The sequence below is a fragment of the Malus domestica genome, chromosome 06 (assembly GCF_042453785.1).
Source record: "Malus domestica chromosome 06, GDT2T_hap1".
Classification (NCBI taxonomy): Eukaryota; Viridiplantae; Streptophyta; class Magnoliopsida; order Rosales; family Rosaceae; genus Malus; species Malus domestica.
Genome location: NC_091666.1, coordinates 14,915,499 through 14,928,541, shown reverse-complemented (window position 1 = coordinate 14,928,541; position 13,043 = coordinate 14,915,499). Strand labels below are relative to the sequence as shown.

The following is a 13,043-nucleotide window of genomic DNA, read 5'->3' as shown; positions in this document are numbered from 1 at the left end:
ACCTTTATTTATTAGTGCTTTACTTCCCCAACCTATGAAAGCCGAACTTCGTGCCCTGCTTGAGGAATTCAAAGATTGTTTTGCTTGGAGCTACCATGAAATGCCTGGCTTAGATCGCACTCTCGTCGAACATGAATTATGTATTAAACCTGGATGTAAACCTTTCTGTCAACCACCTCGACGATTCTCGACCGAAGTGCAACTTGGTATCAAGGATGAACTGGTTCGACTTTTGAAAGCAGGGTTCATTTGGATAGCTCGATACGTTGAATGGTTGGCCAATATCGTTGCTGTTTTAAATAAAAGTGGTGCATTGCGCATTTGCATCGACTTCAGAAATCTGAATCTGGCAACTCCCAAAAATGAGTATACAATGCCGATTTCAGATTTGTTAATCGATGTCGCGGCGAATCATGCGATCTTATCTTTTATGGATGGCCATACCGGGTACAACCAAATTTTCATTGCCGAATCCAATGTGCACAAGACTGCTTTTCGCTGCCCTAGGGCACTCGGCACTTACGAATGGGTTGTCATGCCATTCGGCCTCAAAAACGCCGGCGCCACATACCAACGAGCAATGAACACCATATTTCATGATTTAATTGGAACCATCGTCGAAGTCTACATCGACGATGTTGTAATTAAATCTAAACGCCGGCAGACACATCTGGATGATCTCCGACAGGCTTTCCTCCGTATGCGTCAACACAACCTCAAAATGAATCCTGCCAAATGTGCCTTCGGTGTGTCGACCGGTAATTTTCTCGGCTTCCTCGTGCATCACCTTGGGATTGAAGTGGATGAAAATAAAGCACGAGCAATCATCAATGCTCCACCCCCGACGACGAAGAAACAACTACAGTCCTTACTCGACGGGTAAAATGAAAGTGTTCTCTACGCTTTTTAAACTTAAGGACTCAGATAAATTTAAGTGGAAAGACTAGCATCAGGCGGCGTTTACGCAAATCAAAGTCTCCCTCACGACACCACCTCCCACCCCGATGCGGTAAGCCTCTCAAGCTATATATCTCGATGGCCGAAGAGTCCATCGGCTGCCTCCTCGTGCAAGACAACGATACCGGACGAGAGCAGGCTATTTTCTACCTCAGTCGAAATCTTAATCAACCGGAGATCTATTATTCCGCCGTCGAGAAACTCTATCTCGCCGTATTTTTTGCCGCCTCCAAGCTTCGGCATTACATGCTCCCATCGGTCACACAAGTCATTGCCCAGACCGACTTCATCCGCTACATGCTCACCCGACTAATCGTAAAAGGCCGAATTGGGAAGTGGACAATGGTGTTGTCTGAGTTTAGCTTGCAATATGTGCCCTAGAAAGCGGTCAAAGGCCAGGCACTGGCTGATTTCCTCGCTCAACACCCTTCCCCCTATGGTTTTGGGGGCACCGACGTCGAAATCGGCATGGTTGAAACGTGCGATAACTACTGGACGATGTACTTTGAAGGCTTAAGTACTTCATCCTCGGCTGGCGTTGGCATTGTCATTCAATCCCCAAACCACGATCGTTGGTATTTTTCGCTCAAGCTGAATTTTGAATGCATAAATAATCAGGCCGAATACGAAACCCTCATCATCGGCCTTGGCATCCTTCATGACTTGCAGGCAACCCGTGCCCTCATCTTCGGCGACTCTGAACTTGTGATTAACCAACTTAATGGGTCTTTTCGATGCATGAGTTGTACCCTGGCATCCTACCACATGGCCGCTAGCTATTTGGTTGAATCCTTCAACGGTATTACATTTGAACATATTTCTCGGATCCATAATACCGACGCAGACGAATTGGCTCAAATCACCTCCGGTACATAACTCCTGGGGGCAAGCTAGGCCGAGAAATACCCGTGTTACGACAGCTATACCCAGCCTTGGTTAACCAGCAAGTCTTCCGACGCGACAACATGATACGCACCAGAGTCATGTCCTTACCGTCATTGTTAGACCGACAAGACCTTATAGAAGTTTGCGCCGTCGAGGCAATACCAGATGAATGGAGAAAGCCCATTATGCAGTATCTTCACAATCCCAATGGCAAACACAATCGCAAGATAAGAGTTCACGCCACAAACTATGTCACGTACCAAAACGAGTTATACCGAAAGGATGAGGATGGTCTATTACTGTTATGCCTCGGCCCCTAAGAGAGTGCTCAAGCAATCACAGAAATCCATGAAGGGGTTTACAGAGCTCATCAGTCCGGACGTAAAATGCGGTGGTTGTTTCGACGACACGGTTATTTTTGGCCAAGAATATTAAAGGATTGTATCAAATTTGCACGAGGGTGCATACAGTGTCAGATTCATGGTCCTATACAACGAGTCTCGGCCGAGTCATTACATTCGGTCACTAAACCATGGCCGTTTAAAGGATGGGCCATAGACGTAATAGGCAAAATCACACCATCTTCCGGGGCTGCCAAGCACGCATGGATACTGGTAGCAATCGATTACTTCACTAAGTGGGTCGAAGCAAAATCGTAAGCCGAGCTAATGTCTAAAGAAGTTTGCGACTTTGTGGAAGAACACATTGTGACCAGATTCGACGTACCAGAAACGATTATAACTGATAATGGGACAATCTTTACAGCTGAGAGGTTTAAAGAATATACGACAAGTTTAAAAATTCGGCTTGAACAGTCTACACCATATTATCCACAAGCAAATGGGCAGGCCGAGGCAAGTAACAAAGTGTTGATCGGCATTCTCGAGAAAATAATAAAAGAGAGGCCTGGCATGTGTCATTTAAAGTTAAATGAGGCTTAATGGGCATATCAAACATCGCTTTGATCGGCGACTGGGACAACCCCGTATGCACTAACCTACGGACACGACGCAATGTTACCAGTCGAGCTAAGCATAAATTCGATACGAACAATTGAACAGAGTAGTCTGTTCAGCGTCGAATATAATCAGTCGATGAGACAGGAGTTAGAAGACTTAAAAGAAGCGCGACTCGACGCTTATAACTTGCTGGTGAAGGATTATTTTGTGAAAACATGTTCATTTAAGCAACATCTATAAGCATGCAATTAACAATTAAAGGCGGAATCATGCTTGCATGCACTTAAAAACAAAACATTACCCATGAAATTCAAAGCCTAGTAGATTGGTGAACCAAAACTCAACTCAAAACAAAGTGAGTTGAAATTGTACCTTTGTAGATTCCTCTTTGCATAAGCAAAGGCTAATCACCCAAAGAGAGGGCCTTCATTCCTTGCATCTAAAATCTATGGATTTGGATGGAAGAATAGGTTTCTCCAAGTTCCCAAAATTTGAAGGATTTATTTTAAAAAACATGTTCATTTGAGCAACATCATATAGCATGCAATTAACAATTAAAGGCGGAATCATGCTTGCATGCACTCAAAAACAAAACATTACCATGAAATTCAAAGCCTAGTAGATTGGTGAACCAATAATCAACTCAAAACAAAGTGAGTTGAAATTATTACCTTTGTAGATTCCTCTTTGCATAAGCAAAGGCTAATCACCCAAAGAGATAGGGCCTTCATTCCTTGCTTCTTAGATCCATGGATTTGGATGGAAAAATAGGTTTCTCCAAGTTCCCAAAATAGGGAACCTCTAAGTCTCTTCACCAAGGTTTGATTGTAGAAGAAATGAGTGACCTTGGAGTAGTAGGATTGCTAGATGTACCCTCCAAGGTGTTGGCCTCTTTAGAGAGAAAATGGAGAGACAATTCTCACCAATTTTCCCCAAAATAAACCCTTAATCACTTAATGAATATTTGGCTATAAAATCATTTATATAGTCACTTCTTTAAGTGACCTAAACAACCAAAACCCTAATTCATTTCATCATGGCCGGCCATTTAGGGGATTTTGGGCTTTTGGGCTTTAATGAATCTTCATTCATTAAATTGTCATACAACTTAAGTTAATGGGCTTGACGTTCGAAGCCCATTGGGCCTTAAGGTCCAAAACTATCCCGAAGTCTTTAACGAACTTATTCGTTTGATTAATTAACATATTAATTAATCCTTGCCATAAATAAATGATTAAACCTATTTAATCATTCTTACTCATTTCCGTTTAATCTTCAATCTCCACCTTTTATGGTGTGCGATCCATTAGGTTCCTTTTAGCGAGGTAGTGGGCGATTAAAACCATTTTACATCGATTGTGAATTGAAACTATTTTCAATTCTCCCTTTAGTGATTACACACGTTTAGGGCTTCCACAAACCATGAGTGACACCTAGCAGCATATCATGGTTACCCAAGCTAATCAGAAGAGGATAGAGAACCTATTCAGTTTGGGATTACAAATGCAATACGGTCCTTCTCTAATCTAATACTCTTGACCACATTGTTTGGTATGATAGTTTATTTATTCATGTCTACTATCCAATGTGATTCGTGTGCTTATATGATTTCCTTGAATGTGATTTGGAACGCATTCCCTAATCTCATTCATACTCTGGCCAGAGATTCCAAATCATATCATAGAGTATTCTCCCTCAACTGTTTGAAGGTTAGAGATCCCTTGTTGCGCATTCACTTCTCTCCATAGCTAAGTGGCTTAACCCCAACGATGCCGTGACACCCCGAGGGGGTGAATTAGACATAATCAAAGATTAAGGACTTAACCACAAGACAACTGTGATGCCTCAGGTCAAAGGACTACTTTGCATTATCCCAACCATGAGTTCTCATGTGACATGGAATATAAGAACTCTTCGTTGATCACGTTCAGTGAACTCATTCTCTTATTGAGCACCTACGTACTTGTCTTGATGTCACAAACACCAATGACTCGAGACTAGTCACTCTCCCTGAGAGAAGACACAGTACGTACTGATCTTAACGGACTGTCAATGCCCAATTGGTAATCCTATGATCAGGAACATTTAGGAAGTGTCTACGAAAGAATGGTCTCATTAATCTAACTTCATTAGATTGCATTCTCCCAATCACATATTCCTTGGACTTTATCGTTTAAGCATATAACATTTATATGAGACGACTCAAACAATAATCTTTGCCCTTTATATGTTAAACTAGATTAGTTTAACATTTGAAATGTCCGTAAAGTATCATCATATGATTGGTTTTAGGGCACATTTCCAACAATCTCCCACTTGCACTTGAGCCAATCAGCATTGGTCATCTTGATGATACCTCTTCTGTAGTCATTTCATAAATGGCTGAATAGTAGGCTTAGGCAGTGGATATCTATATGTGTTATCCACAGAAGCAACCTTGAGAATTACGACGTCACCATTATACATGATTCTCAATCATGTGGTTCAGTCTCTCATTTGTGTTCGGATCTTGATGAGACCTTGATTCCCAGGCTTGAGCTATCGCCCCATTAGTGTCATACACTTTCTGGTTGGAATCGAATAAAGAGTTCATAAATGAACTTTCCCATCCAAACAACATTGTTGTAAACTTCTATATGGCAATATATCTTGCATTCATAATGGAATACACTAAAGTCATTACTTTAATGTTTCCATCCAAATATCTCTTTAGTCATAATAAAGAGATATTCGTTTATCTCTTCATTCATAATGAATAAACATCCAATGATGGATTAGATTCATAATCTAATACATTTACGCTTCCATTATGTTAGTTTGATTCTTCCTCGATCTTTGAGGAATTTATCCTTTAGTATTTCTTAAATACTTAAGGACTCACTTGACAGTTGCCATGGTTCTGATCCTGGGCTTGCATTGATATCATCTTGTACCGTTCTAGGTACAACTCATATCAATGTTTTTCATACAATATGAAATACATAAATCACCTTTCTGCGTATGCATAAAGGATTCAATTTACGCATTATTTCTTTGGGAGTCAAAGGGTACGTTCCCTTTGAGAAGGGCAACTTGCTAGTCTCACTAGAATCGTCCTTCTTATTGAAGTTTATCATCATATGAGAAACTTCCTAGCATCCATTGTCTATTATTAGGGATTGATATAATCCAATTATATCATGAAATATATCATTATAGATTTCCATCCCATGTACATAGACTATATCTCCCATATACATTCTATCTTCATATAATGTATTAAAGTCATAACTTTAACGAAGAAGTATTATTTTCATTTCCAAAATAAATATATCATATATATTTAAATTTTTAGGAACATGATTAACTCCCACTAATCTTTTGTAAACCTAGTAAACAAAAGATTCATTTACATCTTTATGAGAAATCAAACGATTTGATCTTTCTCTCATAAGACGCATATAGCTCCCACTAGCTTGCTAAGATTCATGATGGATGGATCTCTACAACTTACATGTCTTGTGATTTTTAGTTTTAGACATATATTATCAAGACTATCTTAATAATGGTTTCGGAAACCCATATTATGTCCAAACATTGAATCACCATTTAGTTGTAGCTAGCAATCTTCGAATTAATTGAAACTAAGACTATCTCAAAGATGGTTTCTTCAAAGTCAACCATTCTCTTTGATTGTAGTCACCTTAAGCTACCAATTAGCTATGAAGGTTTCATTATTTCGAGTCAAATGGTACTTTACCATTTCCTTGAGTATATATCGTATATGCACTCAGTGTAGTCATAAGGATTTTCATTCTTACTTCTTTCGAATTATATATCGTATATGCACTCAGTGTAGTCATAAGGATTTTCATTCTTACTTCTTTCGAATTAAGAGGTGCAACTCTATGACATAGTCATAAAGTTCAAAACCATTCAACTGAGACGGTTTATAAATCCTTATCGACTACCTTGGAGCTTGAGGTATAGGAACTAGGTTGTTATATTTGTTGATTACTTTCTTGTCTCTCAAAGAACCCATTCTTCGAGTTCTATCTTTCGTTCATTTGCTCTTAGGCAAATCACATTGTAGGATTACAATGAACTTCCCAACAAAACAACATTTGTTAGTTGGATTATAGAAGCGATATCCAAAAGTTAATTTAAGGATATCCCACAAGATTGTTATCAAACAAATATTGCATATTAGCACACAACCTCAAATCTTAACATGCTTAAGATTTGTCTTTCTTTCCAACTACATCTTATGGAGTTATGAAAATTTTGGAAGATCTTCTAATTGACAATCATATTGTTTTAGAAGTATATATCCTATATATGGGTAATAGATAACATCTAACGAACTAAATCTTATTTTAGTTCGTTCTTCTCCTAATGGAGAAATACATTATCTTATGATGCTATTTTCCTTGATATCATTCAAGGAAACTCATCTAAAGTGTTACCTTTCCTTGGATCAAATCTAAAGAGGTAAATACTTTAGATATCTTACTCATCTATTTACATTTCTTGAATTCTTTGAAACTTTTTGCAAAGTATTCGGACTTGTGTTTATTCAAAATAAACTATAGTCCAACCGAGAGTGATCTTCGGTGAATGTCATATAACATGAGTAGTATTATGTTGAGGACAAGTGCCACTAACATCTAAGTGAATTAACCTCAACAACTTTTGTGATTCTTTCTTCTTTCCAAAAGAACAAAGATTCGAACATTTCGCCTCTATACAATTTTAACAAGAAGGTATTGGATCCGGATCTAACGATCCAAAGCATCCTTGTTTCACCAACTCGTAACTTATGTTTTAGAGGTATCACAATTTAGTTGGGATTAGTCACTACCTTGCAACCTTTTGGGTTTTAAGCATCATTATATTCTAAACAGTTAACACTACCATATCATCTCTACTATAGAGACAATCAATTAGATTACTATAATCCAATTTCTTTGGTAGTTCATATGAGGAAGTAAGTACTATCTGCTTTCGCAGAGATCTATATCTTATTCACGTTCCGTATGTGAAGTACCTTTTCTTCTCTCATATATCTTCTACTTCTTATTAGTCACACTTTTACAACGATTTGTAAAACATAGTTACTAATACGGAATCATATATTCAAGTAGAAGAACCAACTGTTTTGAACTATTCAAGAACAATTTACAACACCTTCGAAAGGTGTGTTCTTTGACACATGCAAGACATTTCTTGCAAATACCCCTTCCAATGTCCATCATTTCATAAAGAAAGTTTGTTCCCTTGGAGTTATTTATCTTCTTTATTTGTCTTTCACCTTTGACTACATTAGTCATGGTCCCTAAACTCCCACTATCTCTCTTGAAACCTTTTTCAATTGTGTTATACACATCAAACAATTTGGAGAGTATGTGGTTATTGTTCACTACATAGTTTACCATAAACTTAGTGAACCATTAGGATAGGGAAACAAAGGTGAAGTCCTTGCCTAGTTTCCGTCTCGTTAAGTGGTTTAACACTTCAACACTCAATGATTCAAAATCATCATAAGTCCATGTTAATGGACTATTTTTGTCAACCAACCATTATGTTCTAAACATAATTACAAACTTTCAAGAGTTGTACAAGGCAACTCTCATTTCTTCATACAACAATTTGTAAGTGAAGAATCATGGCACATAAAGTGTCCATGCCCTTGTGCTTACTTCTCAAGTTCTTTGTTCAATTAACAAAGAAATAAGCACTAAGTGTTTGTATTGACTAAGGGTTGTTCAAAGCAACTCTTATTTCTTCATACAACAATTTGTAATTGAAGAATTATGACATTAAAAGTGTTGTCCTCTCTATGATAGACCTTTTCTAACATATTCTTCTAATGATACATTATCAATAGGAAGATTGTGAGGATGAGACTACTTTGGTACTTTTACAAGCCATTAAAGACAATCTATGGTTTTGTAGTACCAAGTCCGTAAACTAAACGTTCGGCTTTTATTTGTCAAGTGTTGGATAGCGTTTGCAAATATATTGGTAATCAAATACATAACGAATATAAATTGATTGATTTTAAGCCATTTGATTTGGGTCTTTAAATCAAATAGCACCACCCACTATTTTTGGCAAATTCCATATCCCTCATAGGAATTCGAGAGTTTTGGATGAAACTCCTAGTAGGTTATGGGAGGCTCACTATTACCAAGCCCACCTCACGATGATACGATATATGGCTAGCAACAATAATAATGAGAGAGTACGCTTACTCATTTGCAACTCATGCAAGTACCCATCTTATTTGGCCTCTAGAGAATGTCACCTCACAATGATATGATATTGGTTCCATTGCACTTAGTTAAGTCATTCCCACCAAGCTTAGTTCATGAAGGGTTTCAAGAATAGCCTCACGATGATACGATATTGGCCATCCTCGTTGCCTACACTCACCTCATCATATGTATATAGACTCCTCCTGAGTATAAGCATGCACTTTGTACTTCCCCATGATAGGGTGAAGCCGGTGTACAAGTCATAAACGATTGGAACTACCATGGTGGAAGGCCACGAAAGAATGTTCTAAGCACTCTCACGCTTTCAACTTAATATTGGTTTGGTTGAGGGTTTTAGGTCTCATCACATATCAATATACATTTTAATCTCTATTAAAACAATTTTGGTCCTATTACAACTATTGGTCCATATGATTGTTTTAGTTGTACATAATACTCCCACTATGCTTTTAAAACGGTTTTTAAAGCAAGAGTATATGTTACTACTAACATAAGGTTTGCATTCATTTGATGGACTATATAGTTGCCTTAGGGCCTTAGGATGACTATGAACCTTTGTTTAGATTCAACACGAGCCTTGTGTTGAATCTCGGTCTAGGGATGGAGATTGATTTTAGTTACGCGTTTAATCACATTAAGGCGTGTTGTCTTAGGGGCGTTGGACCCAATTACTTCATTTTCATGCATATCATATAAAGCAAGAAAGAAATACTTCAAAGTAAAGGATGAGCTTATGCTCATTACAACATTTGCATAAAACAAATTACCTTAAAGTAAAGAAGGACTTATGCCCTTTTACAACATTTGATCAAATCAAATTACAACCAAAATCTAATCTACACATTCCCATGGTTCAAACAAATTTGAAACGCCTTTCACATAGCTCAATTATATTAGGCTTAGATTCATAATCATCCTTTAATTAATTAACGCTTTAACTAATTAATTGAATGCAACATTTTCATTTGGTTTTTGTATCCATAAAATTGATTTAAGTGGAGCTAAACAAAATGAAAATCCAATTCTCATTTAAAGAGACAAAACAATTTTGTTCTCATCCTATTTGGGCCATCATGCAATAACCACAACTTTTTGGGCCATATTGCGAAAACATAAACTTTTGGGGTCACTTTGTAAAAACACAAAAGTCACTACTTCATGTAAATACAACTAGAACCCAAAATTTAAATAAATTCAAAAACTTTATTAAAGGAGCAAAACAATTTGTCCTTTAGCGTTTTTAGGCCTTAACGTCAAAACGTAAACTTTCGGGTCAAAGTACAAATACACAAAAGTATCAAAACTTTATGTAATTGCATAAAAGCCCCAAAAATACCCTATTTTATTAGGGTGGCCGGTTTTTAGGGATAAAAAGGAGTGGTGGGTGTTTTGATTTATTAGTTTTGTCAAAAACAATCAAGTAGTGCTTTCACCTTTCATAAAAATAATATATGTTTTGATGATTGATGTTTCCATCATCATTTATACAAATATTTAACACTTTAAATACATGATAAATCATTTGAAAAACATTTTAAATACATGATAAATCATTTGAAAAACATATATCATAAACTTTATGAAATAAATCAAAACTTTGAATCAAAACACAAACCTTTGTGTTCTTGGCAAGAACATCAAGAACATATGAAGAACATCCATGAAAACCCATAAGAGCTCCATGAATGTTTTCATGCAATAAAACTCAAATTTTTATCATTCAAAATGAGGCTAACATCCTAGGGTACTTAGGGGTTCCAAAAGTCACCTTAAAACCATTTTAACAAGACAAACATGAACCCAAAAAATCACCCTTTGGATTTGGCCGAAAATCCCTAAAATCATGGCACCAAATTTTAGCTCCAATATTCATCCTCATATGAACTACATCTACAACATTTGAGATGGCAAATTTTCAAACAAAATTTACATTCAAAGAAGCAAGAATAAAGCTTGTAACAATTACAACTTTTAAATCATAAACTTATGAACTACAAAACCCAAAAGGATTCACCAACTACTAGACCTAGGCTCTTGATACCACTTGAAGGATTTATTTTGAAAAACATGTTCATTTGAGCAACATCGTATAGCATGCAATTAACAATTAAAGGCGGAATCATGCTTGCATGCACTCAAAAACAAAACATTACCATGAAATTCAAAGCCTAGTAGATTGGTGAACCAATAATCAACTCAAAACAAAGTGAGTTGAAATTATTACCTTTGTAGATTCCTCTTTGCATAAGCAAAGGCTAATCACCCAAAGAGATAGGGCCTTCATTCCTTGCTTCTTAGATCCATGGATTTGGATGGAAAAATAGGTTTCTCCAAGTTCCCAAAATAGGGAACCTCTAAGTCTCTTCACCAAGGTTTGATTGTAGAAGAAATGAGTGACCTTGGAGTAGTAGGATTGCTAGATGTACCCTCCAAGGTGTTGGCCTCTTTAGAGAGAAAATGGAGAGACAATTCTCACCAATTTTCCCCAAAATAAACCCTTAATCACTTAATGAATATTTGGCTATAAAATCATTTATATAGTCACTTCTTTAAGTGACCTAAACAACCAAAACCCTAATTCATTTCATCATGGCCGGCCATTTAGGGGATTTTGGGCTTTTGGGCTTTAATGAATCTTCATTCATTAAATTGTCATACAACTTAAGTTAATGGGCTTGACGTTCGAAGCCCATTGGGCCTTAAGGTCCAAAACTATCCCGAAGTCTTTAACGAACTTATTCGTTTGATTAATTAACATATTAATTAATCCTTGCCATAAATAAATGATTAAACCTATTTAATCATTCTTACTCATTTCCGTTTAATCTTCAATCTCCACCTTTTATGGTGTGCGATCCATTAGGTTCCTTTTAGCGAGGTAGTGGGCGATTAAAACCATTTTACATCGATTGTGAATTGAAACTATTTTCAATTCTCCCTTTAGTGATTACACACGTTTAGGGCTTCCACAAACCATGAGTGACACCTAGCAGCATATCATGGTTACCCAAGCTAATCAGAAGAGGATAGAGAACCTATTCAGTTTGGGATTACAAATGCAATACGGTCCTTCTCTAATCTAATACTCTTGACCACATTGTTTGGTATGATAGTTTATTTATTCATGTCTACTATCCAATGTGATTCGTGTGCTTATATGATTTCCTTGAATGTGATTTGGAACGCATTCCCTAATCTCATTCATACTCTGGCCAGAGATTCCAAATCATATCATAGAGTATTCTCCCTCAACTGTTTGAAGGTTAGAGATCCCTTGTTGCGCATTCACTTCTCTCCATAGCTAAGTGGCTTAACCCCAACGATGCCGTGACACCCCGAGGGGGTGAATTAGACATAATCAAAGATTAAGGACTTAACCACAAGACAACTGTGATGCCTCAGGTCAAAGGACTACTTTGCATTATCCCAACCATGAGTTCTCATGTGACATGGAATATAAGAACTCTTCGTTGATCACGTTCAGTGAACTCATTCTCTTATTGAGCACCTACGTACTTGTCTTGATGTCACACACACCAATGACTCGAGACTAGTCACTCTCCCTGAGAGAAGACACAGTACGTACTGATCTTAACGGACTGTCAATGCCCAATTGGTAATCCTATGATCAGGAACATTTAGGAAGTGTCTACGAAAGAATGGTCTCATTAATCTAACTTCATTAGATTGCATTCTCCCAATCACATATTCCTTGGACTTTATCGTTTAAGCATATAACATTTATATGAGACGACTCAAACAATAATCTTTGCCCTTTATATGTTAAACTAGATTAGTTTAACATTTGAAATGTCCGTAAAGTATCATCATATGATTGGTTTTAGGGCACATTTCCAACAAAATTGAGAACCTCTAAGTCTCTTCACCAAGGAGAGATTGGAGAAGAAATGAGTGACCTTGGAGTAGTGGGATTGCAAGATGCACCCCCCAAGGTGGCCGGCCTCTTTAGAGAGAAATGGAGAGA

At 37.3% G+C, this 13,043-nt stretch overlaps 1 protein-coding gene across 1 annotated transcript; it reads left to right on the top strand.

Moving 5' to 3' along the window:
• Window positions 1–1,035: 1,035 nt before the first annotated feature.
• On the top strand, window positions 1,036–1,833 carry LOC139196821 (uncharacterized). The gene is made up of 2 exons (XM_070823166.1): window positions 1,036–1,272; window positions 1,339–1,833. Exons 1-2 carry the CDS (start codon window positions 1,036–1,038, stop codon window positions 1,831–1,833), a joined length of 732 nt encoding a protein of 243 aa, XP_070679267.1.
• Window positions 1,834–13,043: the final 11,210 nt, after the last annotated feature.

Bases quoted from the DNA above. Each gene is read 5' to 3' on its own strand.
- LOC139196821 (XM_070823166.1), top strand. From the start codon at position 1,036: ATGGCCGAAGAGTCCATCGGCTGCCTCCTCGTGCAAGACAACGATACC. The intron at 1,273-1,338 runs GTAAAAGGCCGA...TATGTGCCCTAG, and splicing joins ACATGCTCACCCGACTAATC to AAAGCGGTCAAAGGCCAGGC.